The 20,956-nt window shown below is 35.3% G+C and overlaps 4 protein-coding genes across 4 annotated transcripts; all 4 read right to left on the reverse strand.

Annotated features, from left to right (window-relative positions):
• Positions 1-499: 499 nt before the first annotated feature.
• LOC110704863 (probable LRR receptor-like serine/threonine-protein kinase At3g47570) lies at positions 500-2,957 on the reverse strand. Its single transcript, XM_021882678.1, has one exon. The coding sequence runs from the start codon at positions 2,955-2,957 to the stop codon at positions 951-953; it is 2,007 nt and encodes a 668-aa protein (XP_021738370.1). The 3' UTR covers positions 500-950.
• A 2,435-nt stretch (positions 2,958-5,392) lies between these two features.
• On the reverse strand, positions 5,393-8,901 carry LOC110705042 (putative receptor-like protein kinase At3g47110). The gene is made up of 2 exons (XM_021882866.1): positions 6,123-8,901; positions 5,393-6,025 (listed from the first exon to the last, which is right to left on the reverse strand). The coding sequence occupies exons 1-2, from the start codon at positions 8,818-8,820 to the stop codon at positions 5,667-5,669; spliced, it is 3,057 nt and encodes a 1,018-aa protein (XP_021738558.1). The 5' UTR covers positions 8,821-8,901; the 3' UTR covers positions 5,393-5,666.
• Positions 8,902-10,650: 1,749 nt separating this feature from the next.
• On the reverse strand, positions 10,651-13,873 carry LOC110704864 (probable LRR receptor-like serine/threonine-protein kinase At3g47570). Its single transcript, XM_021882679.1, has 3 exons — positions 12,232-13,873; positions 11,242-12,159; positions 10,651-11,081 (listed from the first exon to the last, which is right to left on the reverse strand). The coding sequence occupies exons 1-3, from the start codon at positions 13,871-13,873 to the stop codon at positions 10,651-10,653; spliced, it is 2,991 nt and encodes a 996-aa protein (XP_021738371.1).
• Positions 13,874-15,115: 1,242 nt separating this feature from the next.
• Positions 15,116-18,693, reverse strand: LOC110705043 (putative receptor-like protein kinase At3g47110). The gene is made up of 3 exons (XM_021882867.1): positions 16,123-18,693; positions 15,603-15,983; positions 15,116-15,466 (listed from the first exon to the last, which is right to left on the reverse strand). Exons 1-3 carry the CDS (start codon positions 18,638-18,640, stop codon positions 15,450-15,452), a joined length of 2,916 nt encoding a protein of 971 aa, XP_021738559.1. The 5' UTR covers positions 18,641-18,693; the 3' UTR covers positions 15,116-15,449.
• Between the last annotated feature and the right edge of the window lie 2,263 nt (positions 18,694-20,956).

Consider the following 20,956-nt stretch of genomic DNA (forward strand, 5'->3'; position numbering starts at 1 on the left):
GTAGACATCGCCGCTTGTTGACACTTCATTTCCCACACCATACTCTGCATGTATAGTGCCACCAAAGTTATTAGGAAAATAACATGTAACTTATATGCTAAACATCTGATATAGATAACTAAAATATAATAAATACAGATAAATTGGATAGTTTTGAATATAGCTAGGGATAGGAGCATTAGTTGGTTGCCTAGAGGAGCGTAACCGATAGTACCTCTAACTCCAATAGAGCTAGACTGATTGGAATTAGAGTCGTCATTGATGCCTTTCGAGAGGAACTTGGTAAGGCCAAAGTCACCGACATGAGCTACCATTTCATCATCAAGGAAAATATTGCTTGGCTTGAGGTCACAGTGAACTATGGAGGCACCACAATGATTATGAAGATAATCCAAAGAAAATGCACCAAAAATTAAAGTAGGATGTTTTGGTGGTATCCTAATTTTTACTAAAATATAGTTTAAGATATTAAGTTATAAAATGTATTATAAGTGTGAAATTCCCAACGTTGTTGTTAACAAAGGTGGTCAAATGTGGATCATATATTAGACGTGATAGCTTGTTTTGAGTCCTTTAATATTTCGTATGTTAAGAGGACATATAATACCGTCACTCATATGGTAACTAGATGGGAAGTAGTATGGAACATGTTTGTATTGGTACTTATCTGCAAGGTATCACTACCTTAGCAGAGCTTGATGTGCTTTAATAAAATGCTCGCTTTTAACCCCTTTCAAAAATAAAAAAAAAATAAAATAAAAATAAAATAAAAAAATGTGAATTGTGCAAATTTCCAAATATTGCAATTTTTTTTTTTTTTTGACGGAAAATAATAAAAATGAGAACAAAGGAATTAACAAGGTAATCTTAATCAAAGGTCAAGTCATCATTTTGGGCTCGATCAAATTTGACCCACTTTTTGGTTTTAGGTTCTAATTTCTTGTTTAAGATCAAGTGATAAAATGTAACATTCCTAGTGGAATTTCTAGCTTTGTAATGGCTGATTTAGCATCATAAGCTGTAGGTTCCTTAGTCCTCTTTTTTTGCCAGAAAATATATAATAACACAAGAAAAGAAAGTATCAATATAACTCCTAAAAACCCTGAAAGAATTGCAACTGTGAATACTTTTTTCTGATGCTTCAGTCTTCTTTTCTGGTTATTGATGCTATAGCTGCACTGAGGCAATTTTAACTCAGGTATTCCTCCGCAAAGCTTGTTGTTTCCCCTTACGTAAACACCGCTTGCATTATTGAAGACTCCATCAACAGGTACTTCACTTTCAAGGTTATTGTATGACAAATCAAGGCTTTGTAACTTAAGTCTCTGTAAAAATTGAGGGATTCTGCCAGATAAATTGTTATTTGACAAATCTAATTCAACTAGACCCTTTAAATCCAATGAATCTGGAATGGTTCCATTGAAATAGTTTCTTCCCATGTAGAGGTACTCTAACGATGTACAACTACCAAGAGAGCTTGGTATTTGGCCTGATAACATGTTACGAGAAAGATCTAGCTCGTCAAGATTCTTCAATTGCCCAACTTCTTCAGGAAGAGACCTAGTTAGATGGTTTCCTGACAGATCAAGGGCAATAGACAAGGAAGAGAGACTAAAAAGTTGAGGGGGTATACAACCGCTAAGACTATTATTAGTAAGAGCTAATGCTATTAATGACCCACAATTTCCAAGAGTTGATGGTATTTGACCTACGAGATGATTATTATACAAAGTTAAAATAGACAACTTGGTTAAATTTCCAATAGAGGGTGGAATGACTCCGGATAATTGATTACCATATAAGTATAAATCAGTGAGCTTTTGGAGCTTCCCTATTCCAGGAGGAATGACCCCAGAAAGTATATTATTACCAACCCCAAATTTTTGCAAATCTGATAATTTCTCTATGCAATATGGAATTTCTCCTGTCAAGAAATTGTTGTCCATAGCTACTACATTGAGTGATGAAAAATTGCAGAATATCTTAGGGAAAACTCCTTTGAAATTATTTTGAATTATATTAAACACTTGTAAACCGGTGGCATTGGCCAAGGAAGTAAAAAATATCAAATCTCTCAAATGGTCTGACCCAAGGAAATTTTGGGCAATGCGAAAGAGAGTAAGATTTACTAACTTGTTCAGAGGAGGAACTTGTCCATGAAGATTGTTGAGACTCAATTGGAGAACTGTTAGGCTTGAGGAATTGGAAATTGAAGTAGGAATGTGTCCTGTGAACCGATTTGCGGCTACGGAAAAATACTGCAGATGCGGCAGACTGTTTCCTAAATCTGAAGGAAGTTCTCCTTCCAAGTTATTCGTTCCTAGATCTAGTTCCGTTAATGAAGAGAGATTAAAGATTGAAGGCGGTATTACCCCAGACAACTTATTGCTGTCTAAATCCAGAGTGGTTAGATTATTAAGCTTGCCTATACTAGCTGAGATACTTCCGACTAAGTTGTTTAAAGAGATGTGGAGTTCAACAAGAGATGATAAATTCCCCAAAGATGAAGGAATGTTCCCTGTCAAGTTATTCTTTTTTAAAGCAAGAACCTGCAAACGAGACAAAGAACCAAGCATTGGTGGGATCTCTCCTACCAACCTGTTACCATGAAGGTATATATAATTAAGGCTATAGCAACTTGATATATTTGATGGTAGCACTAGATATTGCAGTCTATGCAAACGACTAATTTCTGGCGGGATTGTACCGCCAAAACTGTTATTTTCAAGCCACAGCTCCCTAAGGAAGCTCAAGTTTCCGAGATGGGGAGAGAGTGTACCTGTTAATTTGGAGGAATGCAGGTCTAGTGATGTTACTCTCTGGTGGTGCTTATGACCACAAGTAACGCCATACCACTCACAAAAGTGAAGGGTGTCATTCCATGAACTCATCACACTCAAAGGGTCATGTGTTATTTTAGCTTTGACTTCGAGCAATGCCCATTCTATCTGTCTCATTACTTCTAGGCCGAGCAGTACAACTATAAAAACAACATAAGATTGTTGTAGTACAAATGGCCAAGTAAAATGAAGAGCAAGACATGGTATGTGTTTTTGGAGACAAGGAACATAAAAGGAAATACGTGTTTATATCTGAGAACTCTCATTAAACCCTCCTTTTATAGGAGAAAAAATAATGCAATTGTATGTGAATATAACCATCAGAGTTGTTAGAAAATGTAGTGGCATGAATTTTTTATTAAGGAAAATCTGACTATAAATTCTTGCCAGAGAACTCGAGTATATAGTTGCTTAAATCTCATTTGCCCAAATTAAATAAAGTGCTATAGTGATTATTACTCTATATGTTAAACTGCTATAATTGCTTAACTCCTATAGATAGTCACCGACGAGTTGAAAATTCTGTACATCAAGATTCTCTTCCAAGGAATTTTTTACACGCTTTTCAAAAGTTATTAATCATTAAGAGTAATCCAACATGACTCTATCAGTTTAACATTTTATATATACAATCGGGTGCATATAAAATTATAAAGTGTACAAGTAATTTATTTATTTATTTTTTCAAATTTTAAGATTTTGAAATGAGCAAAATAAATATTAAATGAGCAGAAAATACCTTGCTCCCAAGTGTAAATAGTCTTTTTTTTTTTTTTTTTTTTTTTTTTTTACTGTCTGTTTAGTATATATGCTTAATTAGCTGCAAACATTATGTTCTTAAACATATGCCGACGAATTGTGTAACTGATCATACCTCATAGAAATAACTGATAAGAAGTAAGTAAATTTTGTTTAGTGATTCAACCAATATTTTTTTTTATTTTTATTTTTTTTTTGAAAACAATACAAACAATAAAATAAAATAGAAAACAAATAATTTTAAGATTGTAGTCTAAAGTCTAAGCTAGTAACTTTTATATGTGGTTGGCTACACAGTGTAGCCATCCATCAAAGGCGTTATCCGGCTAATGTTATAGATTTACTCAGTTAGGGTTATAACGATTACTTAGTTGGTAATATAAGGGTTACTTACATTGTCAGTGTTGCAAAGGTTACTCAATAAGTATATTCATGGGTTACTCTGTAAGTATAATAGGGGTTACTATGTCAATTTATAGGGGTTAGCCAGGTTACTACGTTTTTTTCAAACGGCCAACACGTTGATAAATAAAAAAAAAAAAATGACATTTCTCCGTACCCTCCCCCTCCTTTGGGGCTTTTATCTAAAAAAAAATAGATAATATCAATGGTTTTTACATAAAGTAATATAAAGAAAGACTTGCAATGGTTTGAGAGGACCAAGCTATTAAATGTAAACACAAGATGAAATAAAATAATGGCGAGAGACGACTTGACTTGGAAAATCCAAGCAGACCACAAATTCCAACCCAATATAATTAAAAATAAAATCACATGATTAGGGTGTATAATATATTGGCATTATAATTGAAAAGAAAATCACCCAAAATCATCATTATTATCAGTTTCAATTCCGTTGATTATATTATATTAATAGGGTGTATAATTGATAGCTAGAAAGAAATGCCGGAGAGTTAATCATCAATCAATAAACCTATACTAAAAGCGAATCTCAAATGACACGTGTGATTCTGTGGTAAAATAATTTCTAGCCGGATTTTTCTTTCCAAAATTTTCTTTTTATTATAATTGTTTCTAAATCTTACCATAACTTAAATTATCATTTTTAAGGATAAGTATGTGCACGATATAAGAAAAATGTATAAACTGGTATCAATTTTAAAAAAAAAAAAAAAAAAAACACATTATACATAAAATTTTCTTAAAAAATTAATATTAGTACTATTAACATTATACATATATGTCAATTAATTTCATGCATTAAAGTTTAATTATGATAATCTTTAAATTAATAAGTTAAATAAAAATCTTACTGTTATCTGTGCATGCACGGGATTTATACTAGTTTTCATTATTAAAGGTTTTCAAGATGTATCTTTGACTATTAATATATTTAGTTATGTATTAATAAATAATTTAAAAGGGTGATATAATAAATCTATACCTTATACTCTGTAACTTCGTCTAAGGTCTAACAATATTACACATTATTGTTGGGCTCCAAAGATTATTTCTTTTCTTTTTATACTTACTTTTTTTTTTCTAACATTAAACATGTCATATAATAAGTTGCAATTTCTTATCTTTCAAAAAAAAAAAAAAAAAAAGTGTTGGCAAGCATAATAAAATATATAGTCATGTGGGATATTATTTGAATTGTCTCGATTTATATTTTATTAATATCTACTTTTTTTTGTAATTTTACAATGTTGATAATTAGATATATTAATCGTTAAAAATATGTGTTGGCAAGCGTGATAATTCAAAATTGTCTAACTAAAAAAAAATAAAATTGAAGTATTATTGTAGGCAGTGAGAAATGAACAGGCTAGTTATGATTTTTATAGTTTTTCAAAATTGATGGCAACACTTGCATGGGTTTTGCAATTTCAGAGTTCTTACAATGTAAACACAAGTATGTGTAAACTTAAATGGCTTTCAAAAGAAAAGAAAACTACACTTCACAATATGGAGTCATATTAAATTCTACTCGTAATAAAAATATATTCCATTAGTCCTACACTTTTTACAATAATAATCTTCTATTGGGATGAAACAGTAGTTCTTTCATTAATCATTATAATAAGCTCGAATTCTTCTACGTTGCTATAAACGAGTTCCAAGGAGAGTTGTTCTTACTGATGTTAGCTTTGCAACAACATCACTCATGTCCAACCTCTCTCGTGGTGTCTCGATTGAGCAAGAAAGAGCGATTTCGAGTACTGAAATCAATGCCTCCAATATCATGATGTTATTAGTCTCCACTCCGTTTATGTCTGCTAGAAGAATATGATCTAGAATCTCAGTTACTTGCTGAGGCAGAGCGCCTTTCACAAAGCTATGTAGACTTAGACCCTCTTTAAACATATTATTTGTAGGCCTTCTTCCTGTAAACAATTCTAGTAAAAGAATCCCGAAACTATAGACGTCGCCACTAGTAGACACCTCATTTCCCAATCCATATTCTGCACAGCATCATACGTTTTGCAAGTGTTATTATGGGGAAAAAAAGGTGGAATTTACAAAAAATAAAATTTAGACTATTAAGACGACTTTTGTTACCTGGAGGAGCATAACCAATTGTTCCTCTGACTCCAATAGAGCTAGATTGACTTGTATGAATGGCGTTGTTGGCTTCTGTGAAGAACTTGGCAAGTCCAAAGTCGCCGACATGTGCAACCATATCATCATCGAGGAGGACATTACTCGCCTTGAGGTCGCAATGAGCTACGGAAGCCCCATGATGATGGTGAAGATAATCCAAAGCAAATGCGACATCAATTGCAATGTCGAGTCTTTGATAAAGATTCAAGTACTTCGAGGTATCATTTGTGCCTTCGACGACACTAGTTGTCTCAGGTGGATGCAACCAATCTTCCAAGCTGCCATTCGACATGTACTCATAAACCAAAGCCTTGAAATCTCTACCTTGATGATCAATGCTTGAACAAGCTGTTATCACCTTAACAAGATTACGATGTCGAATGCTTTGAAGTACTCCACATTCAGCCAAAAAACTCTTCAAAGCACCGCGATACTCTAGATTAAATTTCTTGATGGCAACAACACTTGATCCTTCCTCGTCGAGAGTTCCCTTGTATACAACCCCAGATACACCACTTCCAAGCACATGTTCGGAGGAAAAGCCATTTGTAGCTTTAAGCAACATTTGATAAGAAATATTCGGAAAATTTTCTATATCATTGTTAGAAGTAACGGGTTCCATTGCCTTCTCTCTCTTACAGAAATTGCATAATAACAACACAAGTATAGACACGAACAAACAAACTCCAGTAATCCCAAAAAGAACCGCGATCATCAATTTTTTCCTACGCTCCACTCGTCTTTTATGGGTGTCGCGGGTGAACCTGCACTTGGGCAACTTTAACTCGGGTATGCCTCCGCATAGATGACTATTCCCACCAATCAAAAGACCGCTTGTATTACTAAAGATTCCATTTGTGGGTACTTCACCTTCAAGGTTATTGTATGATATATCTAGGTTTTGCAACTGTAGGCTGCTTATAAATTTCGGGATTTCACCGGATAAGTTGTTGTATGACAAATCCAACCCAAGAAGGCCCTTTAATGTTTGCAATGATTCAGGGATAGTGCCATAAAAATTGTTTTGCCATAAGTTTAATAACTCTAACGACGTACAACTACCAAGAGAGCTTGGTATGTGACCTGATAACTTGTTTTGAGAAACATCAAGGGCGTTAAGACTACTCAGATGCCCAACTTCGTCGGGAAGAGGGCCGGTTAGCTGGTTTCCAGATAGATCGAGTCCAATAGACAAGGAGGTAAGACTGAAAATTATGGAGGGTATCTTGCCGCTAAGACTGTTATTACAAAGAGATAAAAATATGAGGGATCCACAATTTCCCAAACTCGAAGGTATTTGGTCATCGAGATCATTGTTACACAAGTTAAAAATAGATAACATGGTTAAGTTTCCGATTGAGGGTGGAATGACTCCTGATAAATGATTATTGTTTAAATAAAGACCTCGGAGGGCTTTGAATTTTCCAATCCCAAGCGGAATGGTCCCAACAAGTGCGTTGTCATTGGCCGCGAAGTATTGTAGTTCGGCTAAGTTTTCAATGCAGCTTGGAATTTCTCCGGCTATGTTGTTATCATTTATTACCAAAGTAGTAAGAAATGAAAATTTGCATATGGTTTTAGGAAAAATTCCTTTAAAGTTGTTTTTGCTCAACTCTAACCATTGCAAATTGGTTGCATCGACCAAAGAAGAAATGAAATCCAGATCTCCAGCTTGGCCATTCCCTAAGGAGTTCTCGTCGAGGCTAAGTCTAGTAAGATTTGTTAACTTATGCAAAGAAGGAACTTGTCCTTGAAGATTGTTACTTGAAAAAAAAAGCGATTCTAGATTTGTGAGATTGGATATCGAAGTTGGAATTTCTCCACTAAATCGATTTCCAGCTATAGAAAACCATTCAAGAAATGGAAGAGTGTTACCTAAACCCGAAGGAAGGCTTCCTTCCAAGTCATTTTGGGATAGTCCTAATTCTTTCAATAAAGACAGGTTAAAGATCGAGGGTGGTACTACTCCCGAAAGCTTATTATTGGATAGATACAAACTGGTTAGGTTCTTTAAATTGCCTATACTATCTGGGATCCTTCCTACTAAATTGTTTCCGATTAGAGATAGCATTGAAAGCGATGATAAGTTTCCTATAGATGAAGGAATGTTACCGGTCAAGTTGTTCTCTCCCAAAAGAAGAAACTTCAAACGTGACATCGAACCAAGTGTAGACGGGATTTCTCCCACTAAATTGTTACCCTCGAAGCTTACACCAATGAGGCTATAGCAACCTTCTATACTCGACGGAATTTCCCCTCCGATGGAATTATTATTCAACCCAAGACGTTGCAGCCTATGCAAACGACCAATTTCGGATGGGATTATGCCAGAAAAACTGTTATCATAAAGGATCAACTTATTTAAGAAGCTTAAATTTCCAAGATGAGGCGAAATAGTACCTGTGAGCTTGGAGGAATTCAAGTCTAGTGTTGTCACTCTTTGGTGTCGATGACCACAAGTAACGCCGTACCACTCACAAAAATGGATGGTGTCATTCCATGAGCTCATGACACCAAAAGGATCATCAGTTATTCCTGCCTTGAATTCGATCAATGCTAGCTTGTCTGTTTCGTTGTTCCCAGCTATCGCGAATGAGAGACAACACATCAATAACAACCAAGTAGTAACACATATGAGCCCGTAGACACGATACATAGTTGTGTATAACTCTTGTGATCGAAAGAAAAATTAATCAAGGCCAATTATGTATGTATATTCATCAACAGACTTATTGTAAGCAGATTTTATACTACTACAATATTGTAAGAATTTATATAAATGATTCATCACTAAATAACATAAAATCAATGGGAACATCGGTAAAAGAATACGAGTGTAGTAGGTATGTGCAAGTTGTGGAGGACCGTTTACTAGTCTTGAATTTTAAAGCTAAGTACTTTAAACAAAAATATATCCATTTTTGGTATATTAAATTTAACACTTGAATTATTATACTATATTTTTTCCAACAACTAGCATATTTATGTTCTTCATTAGTGACCACCAATGTGGACTTGCAAAAGCTAAGGAGTTTGATGGAGGAAGAAAACTATTGGGGGAAGAAAACTATTGGGATGAAATTTAAAGATAATATTGAATCTTTAATGTTTCTAGTAAAAATAATTATGGTGCATGAGTTCGATAAATATAATCTTATTTGATTCATATTAATGTGTAATTTTAAAATAGGAGTATTGTATCATGTATTGTACTCCGTATTTTTTAATATTTGTATAACTGGTATTTAAGGAAAGTATTTAAAGATATACTTGGTATAAATGCTTATATTTTTTTTTAGTGTTCCACCCGGTTCATCCTTTTTGGGCTAATCCGGATTCGAGATCAGTCGTGGATGGTATAAATGTTTATATTATACATGTGCATAAAATTTGTGCAATAATCAAACACGCAATCATTACAAATTAAAATTTCTACGTGATAGCTTCACAATAAGCAGATGCTTATTGACTTGCTGACTCGATGCGAGAGACGACTACTAGATGATCAGCGACGACTTGGAAAGTTGAAACCTATACTTTACCAAAAAATAAATCATAAAAGCTATGGGATCTTTTCACACTTGGTCAAAAGTCATACTTAAATTTTTGACACAGTGCTAGAATGTGGACGATTAAAATATTATGATACATACAGTGCACTAAAAGAAACAAAGGAAATATAATATTTTAATTAATAATAAAATAAAATTTTATACAAGTACATGTTATGTAGATTTTAATATAGTAGAAGTCTAGAAGTGTACAATTTGTATACTTAGTTACAACACCTAATTTATAAATCTTAAACCACGCACGAACGCATGAACGCCAAGTATCACCCCCTTTCAAAATAGTTCAATTGATAATTTAATATATGAAACCAACGATTTTCAATTTCTCCAATCTCCATACTTAATACTTTCAATGAGTACACCTAATTGTTGTGATGTTCAAAAACATTTTCTCCCTATTTGGGCTAATGCCATACATTTTTTTTCATAAGAAAAAATGTTACTTATTGAAAATAAAGTTATTGTAATTTAGTTTACTTTATACATTTTTGTATATTACACGGGGTCAAAAAGGTTAGTTAATGATCAAAGATAAAGTTAAACTATACAAGATCAAATATTTTTTTAAATGTTGACTCCTCTGTTTTTCAAAGTTAAAATAACATAGTAGAAAATAAATTGAGTACATGCTTTTTTGATATTTATTGAATGTTAATTACGGAATCTAATGTCAAGCAGACGTAATTTTCTCCATTATTATAAGTTTAGAACATAAATACACACAAGAACATCGATCACTCTTTTGATCCTACTATGGTTGTTCAGCTTGTTCTCATTCTTAATAATTGTACTACTACACAAACTTCCTCATAGGCAGAGTAATTAACTTGATTCAATTCGACATCGATCAATCTTTTGATCCTACATTGAGAAAATGAACAAATAAGGTCAGTACTCATATAATTTCAGATCAATCAGGTGAAAATCTCAAAGATATGCGTAGTTGAATCATTACCCATTAGAATGAACCTCCTTTGTCGTAAACGAGTTCCAAGGAACTTGCTCCTTATTGATGATAGCTTTGCAACAACATCGCTCATTTCCAACCTTTCTCGCGGCACTTCAGCTGAGCAAGAGAGTGCTACTCCAAATATCGAAGTCAAGGCCTCCAACATTAATCTACTACTCGTATCATTAGTCCCCTCTTGATCTATATCTTGAAAAAGAGCGCGATCTAGAATTGAGTTCATCTGTTCCGGCAAAGCTTCTTTCACAAAGTGATGTAGGCTCAGCCCACCTTCGAACATTTGATCAGTAGGCCTCTTACCTGTAAACATCTCAAGTAAAAGGATCCCAAAACTATAGACATCGCCGCTAGTAGACACCTCGTTTCCCAAACCATACTCTGCAGTTATGACAAAAATACGAAATTGATGTGAATAAAAAAGTTTGGTACATACCCTCCATTCAAACAATACTAGCTAGTAATTAACAAAACCGATACTATTTTAGAAAATGTAACAAATATTTCGAACATGAGATATTATAGTGACTATTATAGTTACCTGGAGGAGTGTAGCCGATAGTTCCTCTTACACCAATAGAGCTGGACTGATTTACATGAGAGTTGATGATGTCTTGTAGGAGAAACTTGGCTAGCCCAAAGTCACTAACACGCGCAACCATTTCATCGTCAAGGAGAACATTGCTTGGCTTAAGGTCACAATGAACTATGGAAGCACCACAATGATGGTGAAGATAATCCAAAGCAAATGCAACATCGATCACAATGTCAAGCCTTTGGCGAAAATTCATATTCCTTGAGCTATTACTTGTGCCTTCGACACTAATGATTGCTTCCGATGGATGCAACCAATCATCCAAGCTCCCATTTCCCATGTACTCATAAACCAAAGCCTTGAAATCTCTTCCTTGATAATCCACACTCGAACAAGCTGTTATCACCTTAACTAGATTTCGATGCCTAATGCTTCTGAGGACCTCACATTCAGCCATGAAACTCTTCAACGCACCACGATACTCTAGACTAAACACCTTGATGGCAACAGTTGGTCCATTACCATCGAGAACTCCCTTGTAAACAACCCCAAATGTACCACTACCAATTAAATTGTTTGAGGAGAACTCATTTGTGGCTTTTAGAAGAGTTTGGTAAGACAAATTAGGAAAATTTTCGGAAACTTCAGAAGCTAAAATTTCCTTATTAGAGTTCCTACTCTTTCTTTTCTTGAATATATATAATGATACAAGTAAAGCCACGAACAAAATAACCCCACAAACCCCAGAAACAATTGCTGCTTTTAATTTCTTCTTATGCTTCTTCGGCTTTCTTTTCTGAGTGTCGCCACTAAAATCATTGCAATGAGGCAATTTTAACTCAGAAATTCCTCCACAAAGCATATTGTTTCCATCTAGTACAACACTACTCGCGTTGCTAAAGATTCCACCAATTGGTACTTCACCTTGAAGACTATTATGAGATAAATCGAGGCCCTCTAGCAATTGGAACCTCGATAAATACTTAGGGATTTTGCCAGATAAATTGTTGTGTGACAAATCTAACCAATAGAGACCTTTTAACGTCTCCAATGTAAAAGGAATGGTGCCATAGAAATTGTTGTCGCGCATGTAGAGGTACTCTAACGACACACAACTATCAAGAGAGCTTGGTATTCGACCTGATAACATGTTACGCGACACATCAAGGGCACCAAGACTATTTAGTTGGCCGACTTCTTCAGGGAGGGATCCGATAAGGTGGTTTCCGGATAGATTGAGCACCAAGGACAAGGCGGGGAGACTAAAAAGTTGTAACGGTATCCTGCCACTAAGATGGTTATTAGAAATATCCAATCCTGTTAGCAGACTACAATTTCCAAGAGATGATGGTATTTCTCCTACAAGACTATTCTCGGAAAAGCCGAAAATAGACAATTTTGTTAAGTTTCCAATTGAAGGTGGAATAACTCCGGACAAATTGTTATTTCGTAGAAGTAAAAAGTAGAGGTATTGAAGCTTCCCTATGCTATGGGGAATGACCCCCGAAAGTGCATTTTGATCAGCAGCAAAATATTGCAATTTTGCTACGTTTTCAATACAATTTGGTATTTCTCCAATTAGGTGGTTTTGGCTTAGTATTATATAAGTAAGTGATGAGAAATTACAAATGATTTTAGGAAAAACTCCCGCGAAATTATTTTGACTTATGTCTAACGCTTGTAAATTGGTAGCATTGGCCAAGGAAGATACAAATTTCAAATCATCAACATGGCCGTACCCAAGTGAGTTAGTATAAAGGCCGAGGCGAGTAAGCTTTACTAGCTTGTGCAAACAAGGAACTTGGCCACGAAGATTGTTCTCACCTAATTGGAGAACTTCTAGATTTGAGGAATTGGATATCGAAGCTGGAATTTGTCCAACAAATCGATTATTTGATATTGAAAACAGCTGAAGATGTGGCAACGCGTTGCCAAAATCTAGAGGAAGGCTTCCTATCAAGTCGTTATAACTTATATCTAAAGTTGTCAATAGTGAAAGGTTAAAGATCAAGTGTGGAACAACTCCAAAAAACTTATTGTTTTGTAATTGTACAACGGCAAGGTTTTTTAGTTTTCCTAGACCAAATGGGATCCTTCCGAACAAGTTGTTTTGAGCAATCAAGAGTGTCGAAAGGGATGATAAGTTCCCGAGAGATGAAGGAATGTTGCCTGTTAAGTTGTTACTTGACAAGTAAAGATATTGCAAATGTGATAGGGAACCAAGTGTAGGAGGGATTTCTCCCACCAACATATTAGTATCGAGGCTAATATCGATAAGTCGATAGCAACTTGATATGTTCGATGGAATTTCCCCTCCAATGGAATTATTATACAGCCATAAAAACTGCAACCTATGCAAATGACTAATTTCTCGCGGTATTGTTCCTTCAAAAGTATTGTTTTGAAGGTACAACTCCCTTAAGAAGCTCAAATTACCAAGATGAGGAGAGAGGATACCTGTGAGTTGTAATGAACGCAAGTCAAGTTTCACGACTCGTTCGTGCCTTCGACCACAGGTTACCCCGTACCACTCACAAAAGTGGTGGGTGTCATTCCATGAACTCATGACACCAAGAGGGTCACTTGTTATTTTGGATTTGACTTCGAGCAACGCTAGCCGGTCTGTGTCGTTGCCCATCTGGGCTATCGAGAGCAGAGGGCAGCAAAACATACAAATAGAGAAAAAGATCCAAGAAAAGAAAGAGCATGAGCTCGACATGTTTAATAATATAGAGATAGATAAGACCTATCAATAATAATAGAGATGCAATATATAGTGAAAGACCTGAAAATTCATAGAATAATAAGTCAATCGAATGACTAGAATATTACTAGTAATAGTTGTGAGCATATTGTAGGGACGTATATGTGCAAAATGAGGAGGACAGACATTAGGAGTTTAGGACAGTCTCTATGTAGTACATTTTTTGACTTTTATTTTGGACACATGCTTTTTTTTTTTTTTTTATAAAGATTTTTTACAATTTTTGGCTCGAACCCTCAACCTCTAATAAGACATATGACTAATTGACTATCTAAGCCAATATCAACTATGTTATTTGTATGGACAAAAATTCATACAAGTACAAACTACAAGGTTTAATTAAAAAAAATTTAAAAAAAAAAAAAACTACATTCTAAGAATAACTCAATTTTGGTTTCACGGTGACAATTGCAGTTTTAAAAAAAACCTTTTTAAAAAATTACCGATTGTACGTCTACAACAATAGCAACCCGGGGCAACACCCGGGATCACTCACTAGTTATTCATTATATAGCAATTGAATATAGACACCATTATAATTGATAGTGAAGGGTGCCATCAATTATGGACCATAGTTTAGTCACCACTACTAGTGCTTGTGACTTTGTGAGCGATCACTAGGAGGTTGTGGGCAATAGCCTGGAAAATGTGGGTGTATAAGCCAAATACATCTAAATTTTTTCCACGAAATCTAGCTTCGATTCTTACTCTGCTCAATAGTCAGTCGCTAATAATTGACTACAACATGTACATGTCGGGTACTAGTTACCTTCGTTAGTAAGTCTAAAATATGGTACAACCCTGTACGGAGTACATAATTTAGATTGAGGATTAAATCTCGAATACATCACATATACTTTGTGGCTTTTGTGAATCCCCTTATCTTCTTGTATATCATAATTCTCTTATTATTTTCTCTAAATTAGTTCTTTAAGTGAACATACACAATTATTCTCCTGCAGAAATCTGTGCATCATAATAGAATAGTTTTGCAGCAGTTTATATCGCTTCTCATGCTTGTTTATACACCAGTAAAATATAGGAAAACACCCCTTATTGCTAAATCGTACCTGCAAGCTTCAATTAATTTAAGAGATATACATCAAAACTCAAACATTCTCAACTTATACGATTAGATGCTGTATTAGGATAATTGTAAATTTGATGCTAAATAAAAAGAAACAGAAATGGCAACCTCTAGACCATTTCATTAAACCTGATCTTGCTGACTCTCGAGTCTTTGCAAAACCAATAATAGTCATACACACAAGAAATTACATACAGTTATATAATAATACAATTAATACGTTTCTGAAATCAATCAGCAGTAACAAATCCAAGCTTTTAAGGGATACTTCGTATATAATAAAGGCACAAGGGATCCTCACAACCTTCATGATCACTAGAACACTGCTTACTGATCAAAAGAGCTAAGCAGCTTTGCAGAACATCAATCACCGCGTCCACCTGCAGCCAGAAGGAACTAATTTACATCTGATAGGATCTTAAATAGCACGGTGTAATCAAGGGAAAATCAAACTTAGCTTTTACTTAAAAAAAACTCATCAGAAAATGAGATATACAGCAGTAGTAGAATCTTTACCTGCAAGGATTCTTCGCCTTTGTTGACGACGAGTTCCAATCAGCTTGTTTTTAATAGATGATAGCTTAGCAGAAACATCACTCATGGACAATCTATCATGTGGAAGCTCCGCAGAGCAAGAAACTGCTATGCCAAGAATTAACACAATAGACTCCAACATTGCCCTGCTACCTGTCTCTTCTCCAACTATGTCTAAAAGAACAGGATTATCTAAAATTTCGGTCACCCCTTCAGGAAGAGCTGCTTTCACAAAGTTATGGAGGTTCATACCCCCTCTAAACATTTCATTAGTAGGCCTCTTTCCAGTGAATAGTTCCAGTAACAGAATCCCAAAACTATACACATCGCCATAAGTAGATGCCTCATTTCCCAAACCATATTCTGCATTAAATCATACCACAAATGTTATATAACCAGGAATATTATTGAATAAGGTGAAAATAACAAAATTAAAGCTTAATGAAGTTATGATCATAGATCAACTGTATAAAAAATGCTACGGATGTGAGTAGCTCATTACCTGGAGGAGCATAGCCAATAGTTCCCCTGAAACCAATAGAGTTGGACTGATTTGCAGAGCTACTAACATCTTCTGAAAGAAATTTAGCCAAACCAAAGTCACCAAGATGTGCAACCATCTCATTATCAAGGAGAACGTTGCTTGGTTTGAGGTCACAATGAACTATAGATGCCCCACAACTATGATGAAGATACTCTAAAGCAAATGCAACATCAACAGCAATATCAAGTCTGTGGCGGAAATTCAAGGTCCTCGGTGCATCTTGAAGCCCACTTATTGTTCTAGATGGATGCAACCAATCATCTAAACTCCCATTCACCATGTACGCGTAAACTAAAGCCTTAAAATCATTTCCTTGATAATCAACACTTGAACAAGCTGATATCACCTTCACAAGATTCCGATGTCTGATGTTTCGAAGGACTTCACATTCTGCCATGAAACTCTTGCAACCACCATGATGCTCGAGTTTGAATACCTTGATTGCAGCTGTTGATATATTCTCATCGAAATGTCCCTTATACACAACCCCAAATGTACCACTGCCAATCAAATTTTCCTCAGAGAACCTATTTGTGGCTTTAAGAAGGGTTTGGTAAGACAAATTTGGAAGGTTTTCCAAATCACTAGAAATTTTGGTCGTCTTAGTTCCCCTTTTGTGCCGGAAGATGTATAACACATATAATGCCACCAGTGCAGTAACTCCGGAAATTGTAGAAAGAATAATCACCGTTAATTTCCTCCACGGTCTTCTTTTCTGGGTATTATTGAAATTGCAGTGGGGCAGCTTTAATTGAGGTATACCTCCACAGAGCCTATTGTTTCCATGTACCGAAAAGGCTGTTACATTGCTGAAGACTCCATCACTAGGTACTGCACCCTCAAGGTTATTGTATGATAGATTAAGTACTTGCAGCTGCAAACTTTTAAGAAAATTTGGAATTTTGCCTGATAATTTATTTCGTGACAAATCCAAAACACGAAGACCCTTTAATGTCACCAATGCATTTGGGATAGCACCTTGAAAATAGTTTCCCTCCATGCCTAGCATGTCTAACGCGATGCAGCTACTAAGGGAGCTTGGTATCTCACCTGAGAGCATGTTTCTAGAAACATTAAGCACCTCAAGATTATTCAATTGCTCAACTTCCTCCGGGAGAGACCCAACTAGGCGGTTGCTAGATAGATCAAGTAGCATAGACAAGGTGGAGAGACTAAAAAGTTGTGAGGGAATTCTCCCACTTAGATTATTATGGGAAAGATCTAATCCTAGCAGTGATCCACAATTTCCAAGAACTGAGGGTATTTCGCCTTCAAGACTATTATTATGAAGGTCAAAAAGAGTCATCATAGTTAAATTTCCAATTGAGGGTGGTATGACCCCTGAGAATTGGTTATCATTTAAACGTAACTCATGGAGTCCTTCAATCTTCCCTATACCTTGGGGTATAACCCCAGAGAGTAAATTGGCATGAACTCCAAGTATTTGTAATTTAGTCAAGTTTTCTATACATGTTGGAACCTCTCCAGTTATATCATTAAAGTAAAATGTCAGTACTGTAAGCATGGAGAAATTGCAGATAGTTCTAGGGATAATTCCTCCGAAATTATTTAGACTTATCTCAAACCGTTGTAGCATGGTGGCATTGGCCAAGGAAGAAACAAAGTTCAAATCAGAAGCTTGACCCTTCCCAAGATAGTTATTGTTAAGGTTAAGGGCTTTTAGCTTTTCTAACTTATGAAGGGAAGGAACTTGTCCCTGAAAATTATTCGATGATAATATGAGAGATTCTAGATAAGAGGAATTGGATATCGAAGATGGGATGTATCCAGTAAACTGGTTCATTGCTACTGAGAATTGTTGAAGATACGGAAGAGTGTTTCCTAAATCAGAAGGAAGGTTCCCTTCCAAATTATTGACTCCTAAATCTAGAACTTCCATTAATGAGAGGTTAAAAATTGAGGGTGGAACCTTTCCGGACAACTTATTTTCGACTAATGACAATTTGATTAATTTTTTAAGGTTGCCTAGGCTAAGAGGAATGCTTCCATGCAAGTTGTTTCTGGCAAAGTTTAGCACAGTTAGGGAGGATAAGTTCCCAAGGGATGAAGGGATAGTGCCTCTTAGGTGGTTTTGTGATAAGTAAAGAAATTGCAAATGTGACAAGAATCCAAGCTCATGCGGGATTTCTCCCACCAACTTGTTATTGAACAAGTCTAGCTTTACAAGGCTAGAGCATCCTGATATATTCGACGGAATTTCCCCTCCGATATAATTATTATATAGCCAGAGAGTCTGTAGCCTATGCAAACGACCAATTTCAGGCGGGATTATGCCTTCGAAACTGTTATTTTGCAGCTGCAGAACTCTCAAAAAGCTTAAATTTCCTATAAAGGGAGAGATAGTACCTGAAAGCTTGGAGGATTGCAGGTCTAATGCCATCACTCTTTCATCCCTACGACCACAAGTAACGCCATGCCACGAACAAAAGTGGACCGTGTCATTCCATGACCTCATCACACCCAAAGGGTCATCAGTTGTTTTGGCTTTGATTTTTAGCAATGTTGTACGGTCCGTCTCACCATTCACAGCAGTAGAGGATTGGAAACCAGTAAAACAGTGTAGTGACCAAAATAAACAAGTGATATGAGGAGTATAACATCTCTAAATTTTGGGGGAAATGGAAAATTAGTATCTTATTTAAAAGGGAAATCAAAGTCAAATAGCAATATAAAATCAAGAAGAGTGAAGTGCTTAAATAAGTATGTAGTGAATAATGTGGCCGAAAGTCTTGTGATTGGACATGAATTAATAAGTCCAAACAATAAAAGGATGGCTAAGCAAGTTGTGACTGGCCCAACTAGTGCCCAAAGTTCTAAGTAAATATTTCGTTTTGATTTTAGAATAATAAATTAATATGTTCGAGCTGGTGATGTCCCAACAGCTACTTCTAATTATGTAATTAACAATTAATCTATGCAGCCTTGCTTTCAAAAAATAAAATAAAATTAATATGTTCAATTTTTGCATTGAATACTCAAAATTAGTTGAGAAACCAGTCCTCATTAATTCATTGGAAGACAATGGGAGATAGTGAGATAATATTAATACTATAAGATAATTGACATTATATGTTCATCCTCTATATAATAAAGAAAATTGATATATTACCAACCAACTAAGAAACAATCTTAATTATTCTAGACATTATAATCAATTATGTATATTATCTACTAGAAGACACACAAAGTGACTTTGACAACTTGGAGATAAATAACTACACTTCATAAGATAAATCACATGCCTCTAAAACTTAATTCATCATCAATTATAGACAAAGAAATCTAACCTTGAATACCAGCAACCAAACAGGTCTTACTGCAACCATTTGTAGTCAATTCACACAGCGAGTTCATTCTGCATAATTGGTCCTCCACCATTTGGGATCACTATATCTGGTTCTCTGCACGATAACTCATATAATTACACCAGTGCAGATTTTCTATCAGCATAACTCGCCTCAATTGTTCTTGAGAACGTAAACATACAGCCCTTTAGCTTCAAGGAGAAATATTAGTCAGAAAACAGAAAATACGTGCAGAGGATGAGTAAATATTTTCAGCTAATTAATTATTAAATGACCAAAGCAAGTGGATAATCGTCTGTACTCTGCATCACATACAGCTAGTGAATGACAATATCAGAAAAGCTTTTGGAACTAACACTGAAACGTCTTACAAAAAATTTCATGAATTATTGTATCCTGTTGAACTTTGACACTGAATTTCTCATGGAAGTCGTATCATTATAGTATTCTAATGAAACATGAATACATCCAATAGATGCAGCAGCATCAACTCAAGTATATTCACATATGTCACTTACTAAGTAATAAAGTAAAGTCCACAAAAATCATCATGAAACAGAATACTCTGACAAAAATTACAGGTTGCAGAATATATAACACGATTTTTAACTGCAGAAGATGCAACAGTAGTTGATAAAAAAAAAACTTACAGGAATTTCTACAACTGCTATTGTACATTAGAAAGAGTATGCCCATATCAGCACCATGCACTGATAATTACATCATGGAACAATTCTAAGCTATAATGTTTAAAATAATCATGCTGCAACATAAGCTTCTAAAATAACTACGGAGTATTACGTTGGCAATCTGGAGTAAAAAAAAAGGGTAACTTTAAAATTTAAAGATGCAACAATACAGATATGGCATAGAATAAAATCATGAATATTGTTTCACTGGTACAATAAAATTGACATCAGATTTTTTTTTTCTTCCATCCAAAAACAAAGAACAGCATATAACCAACCAACACTCCTCAGAGACATTGAAATATGGTGCATGATATTTTCTACAAAACAATGAAGGGCAAAGGATAGTAAAATTGGCAACTTAGAGAAAGATATACAGTTTAGAAATTATTAAACATAAGCCCTAGATTCCTCTCTGTACAGAAAACCTAAGGTTAGAAGGCTAATTATGAGGGGCGAAATAGCTTCCTAGGCCACTGATGGAGCATGTGGGCCCCTTCTGATCTAAATTCTGCCCCACACGCCGCCCTCGTGCTTTTTACCACGAAATTCACCAGTGCTGGTGTTACCTCCATTGGCATCGTGTACAAATATTCCTTGCCATTGAATTCTGATACGGAGTATTTATAGTACTATTCTACTGCAGAAGCTTTGTGCCAAAAAAAAACTTTCTCCCCGTCCCAAGCAAATGAAGCAATTCAGCCTTGGGATTTCCACAGAACAAGAAAGTGTACTTACCAGTAGTAATTTCAAGGGCTCAAGAAGCAAACTGCTAGT

The sequence above is a fragment of the Chenopodium quinoa genome, unplaced genomic scaffold (genome assembly GCF_001683475.1).
Source record: "Chenopodium quinoa cultivar QQ74 unplaced genomic scaffold, ASM168347v1, whole genome shotgun sequence".
Classification (NCBI taxonomy): Eukaryota; Viridiplantae; Streptophyta; class Magnoliopsida; order Caryophyllales; family Amaranthaceae; genus Chenopodium; species Chenopodium quinoa.

What these genes read in the sequence shown, in the direction of transcription:
- LOC110705043 (XM_021882867.1), bottom strand. Translation starts at nt 18,640, where the DNA reads ATGAGGTCATGGAATGACACGGTCCACTTTTGTTCGTGGCATGGCGTT. An exon ending in TATTGGCTATGCTCCTCCAG is followed by an intron (nt 15,984 to 16,122) that starts GTAATGAGCTAC and finishes GATTTAATGCAG; the next exon opens with AATATGGTTTGGGAAATGAG.
- LOC110704864 (XM_021882679.1), bottom strand. Translation starts at nt 13,873, where the DNA reads ATGGGCAACGACACAGACCGGCTAGCGTTGCTCGAAGTCAAATCCAAA. An exon ending in GTCACACAACAATTTATCTG is followed by an intron (nt 12,160 to 12,231) that starts GCAAAATCCCTA and finishes ATAGTCTTCAAG; the next exon opens with GTGAAGTACCAATTGGTGGA. An exon ending in TATCGGCTACACTCCTCCAG is followed by an intron (nt 11,082 to 11,241) that starts GTAACTATAATA and finishes TCATAACTGCAG; the next exon opens with AGTATGGTTTGGGAAACGAG.
- LOC110704863 (XM_021882678.1), bottom strand. Translation starts at nt 2,957, where the DNA reads ATGAGACAGATAGAATGGGCATTGCTCGAAGTCAAAGCTAAAATAACA.
- LOC110705042 (XM_021882866.1), bottom strand. Translation starts at nt 8,820, where the DNA reads ATGTATCGTGTCTACGGGCTCATATGTGTTACTACTTGGTTGTTATTG. An exon ending in AATTGGTTATGCTCCTCCAG is followed by an intron (nt 6,026 to 6,122) that starts GTAACAAAAGTC and finishes GATGCTGTGCAG; the next exon opens with AATATGGATTGGGAAATGAG.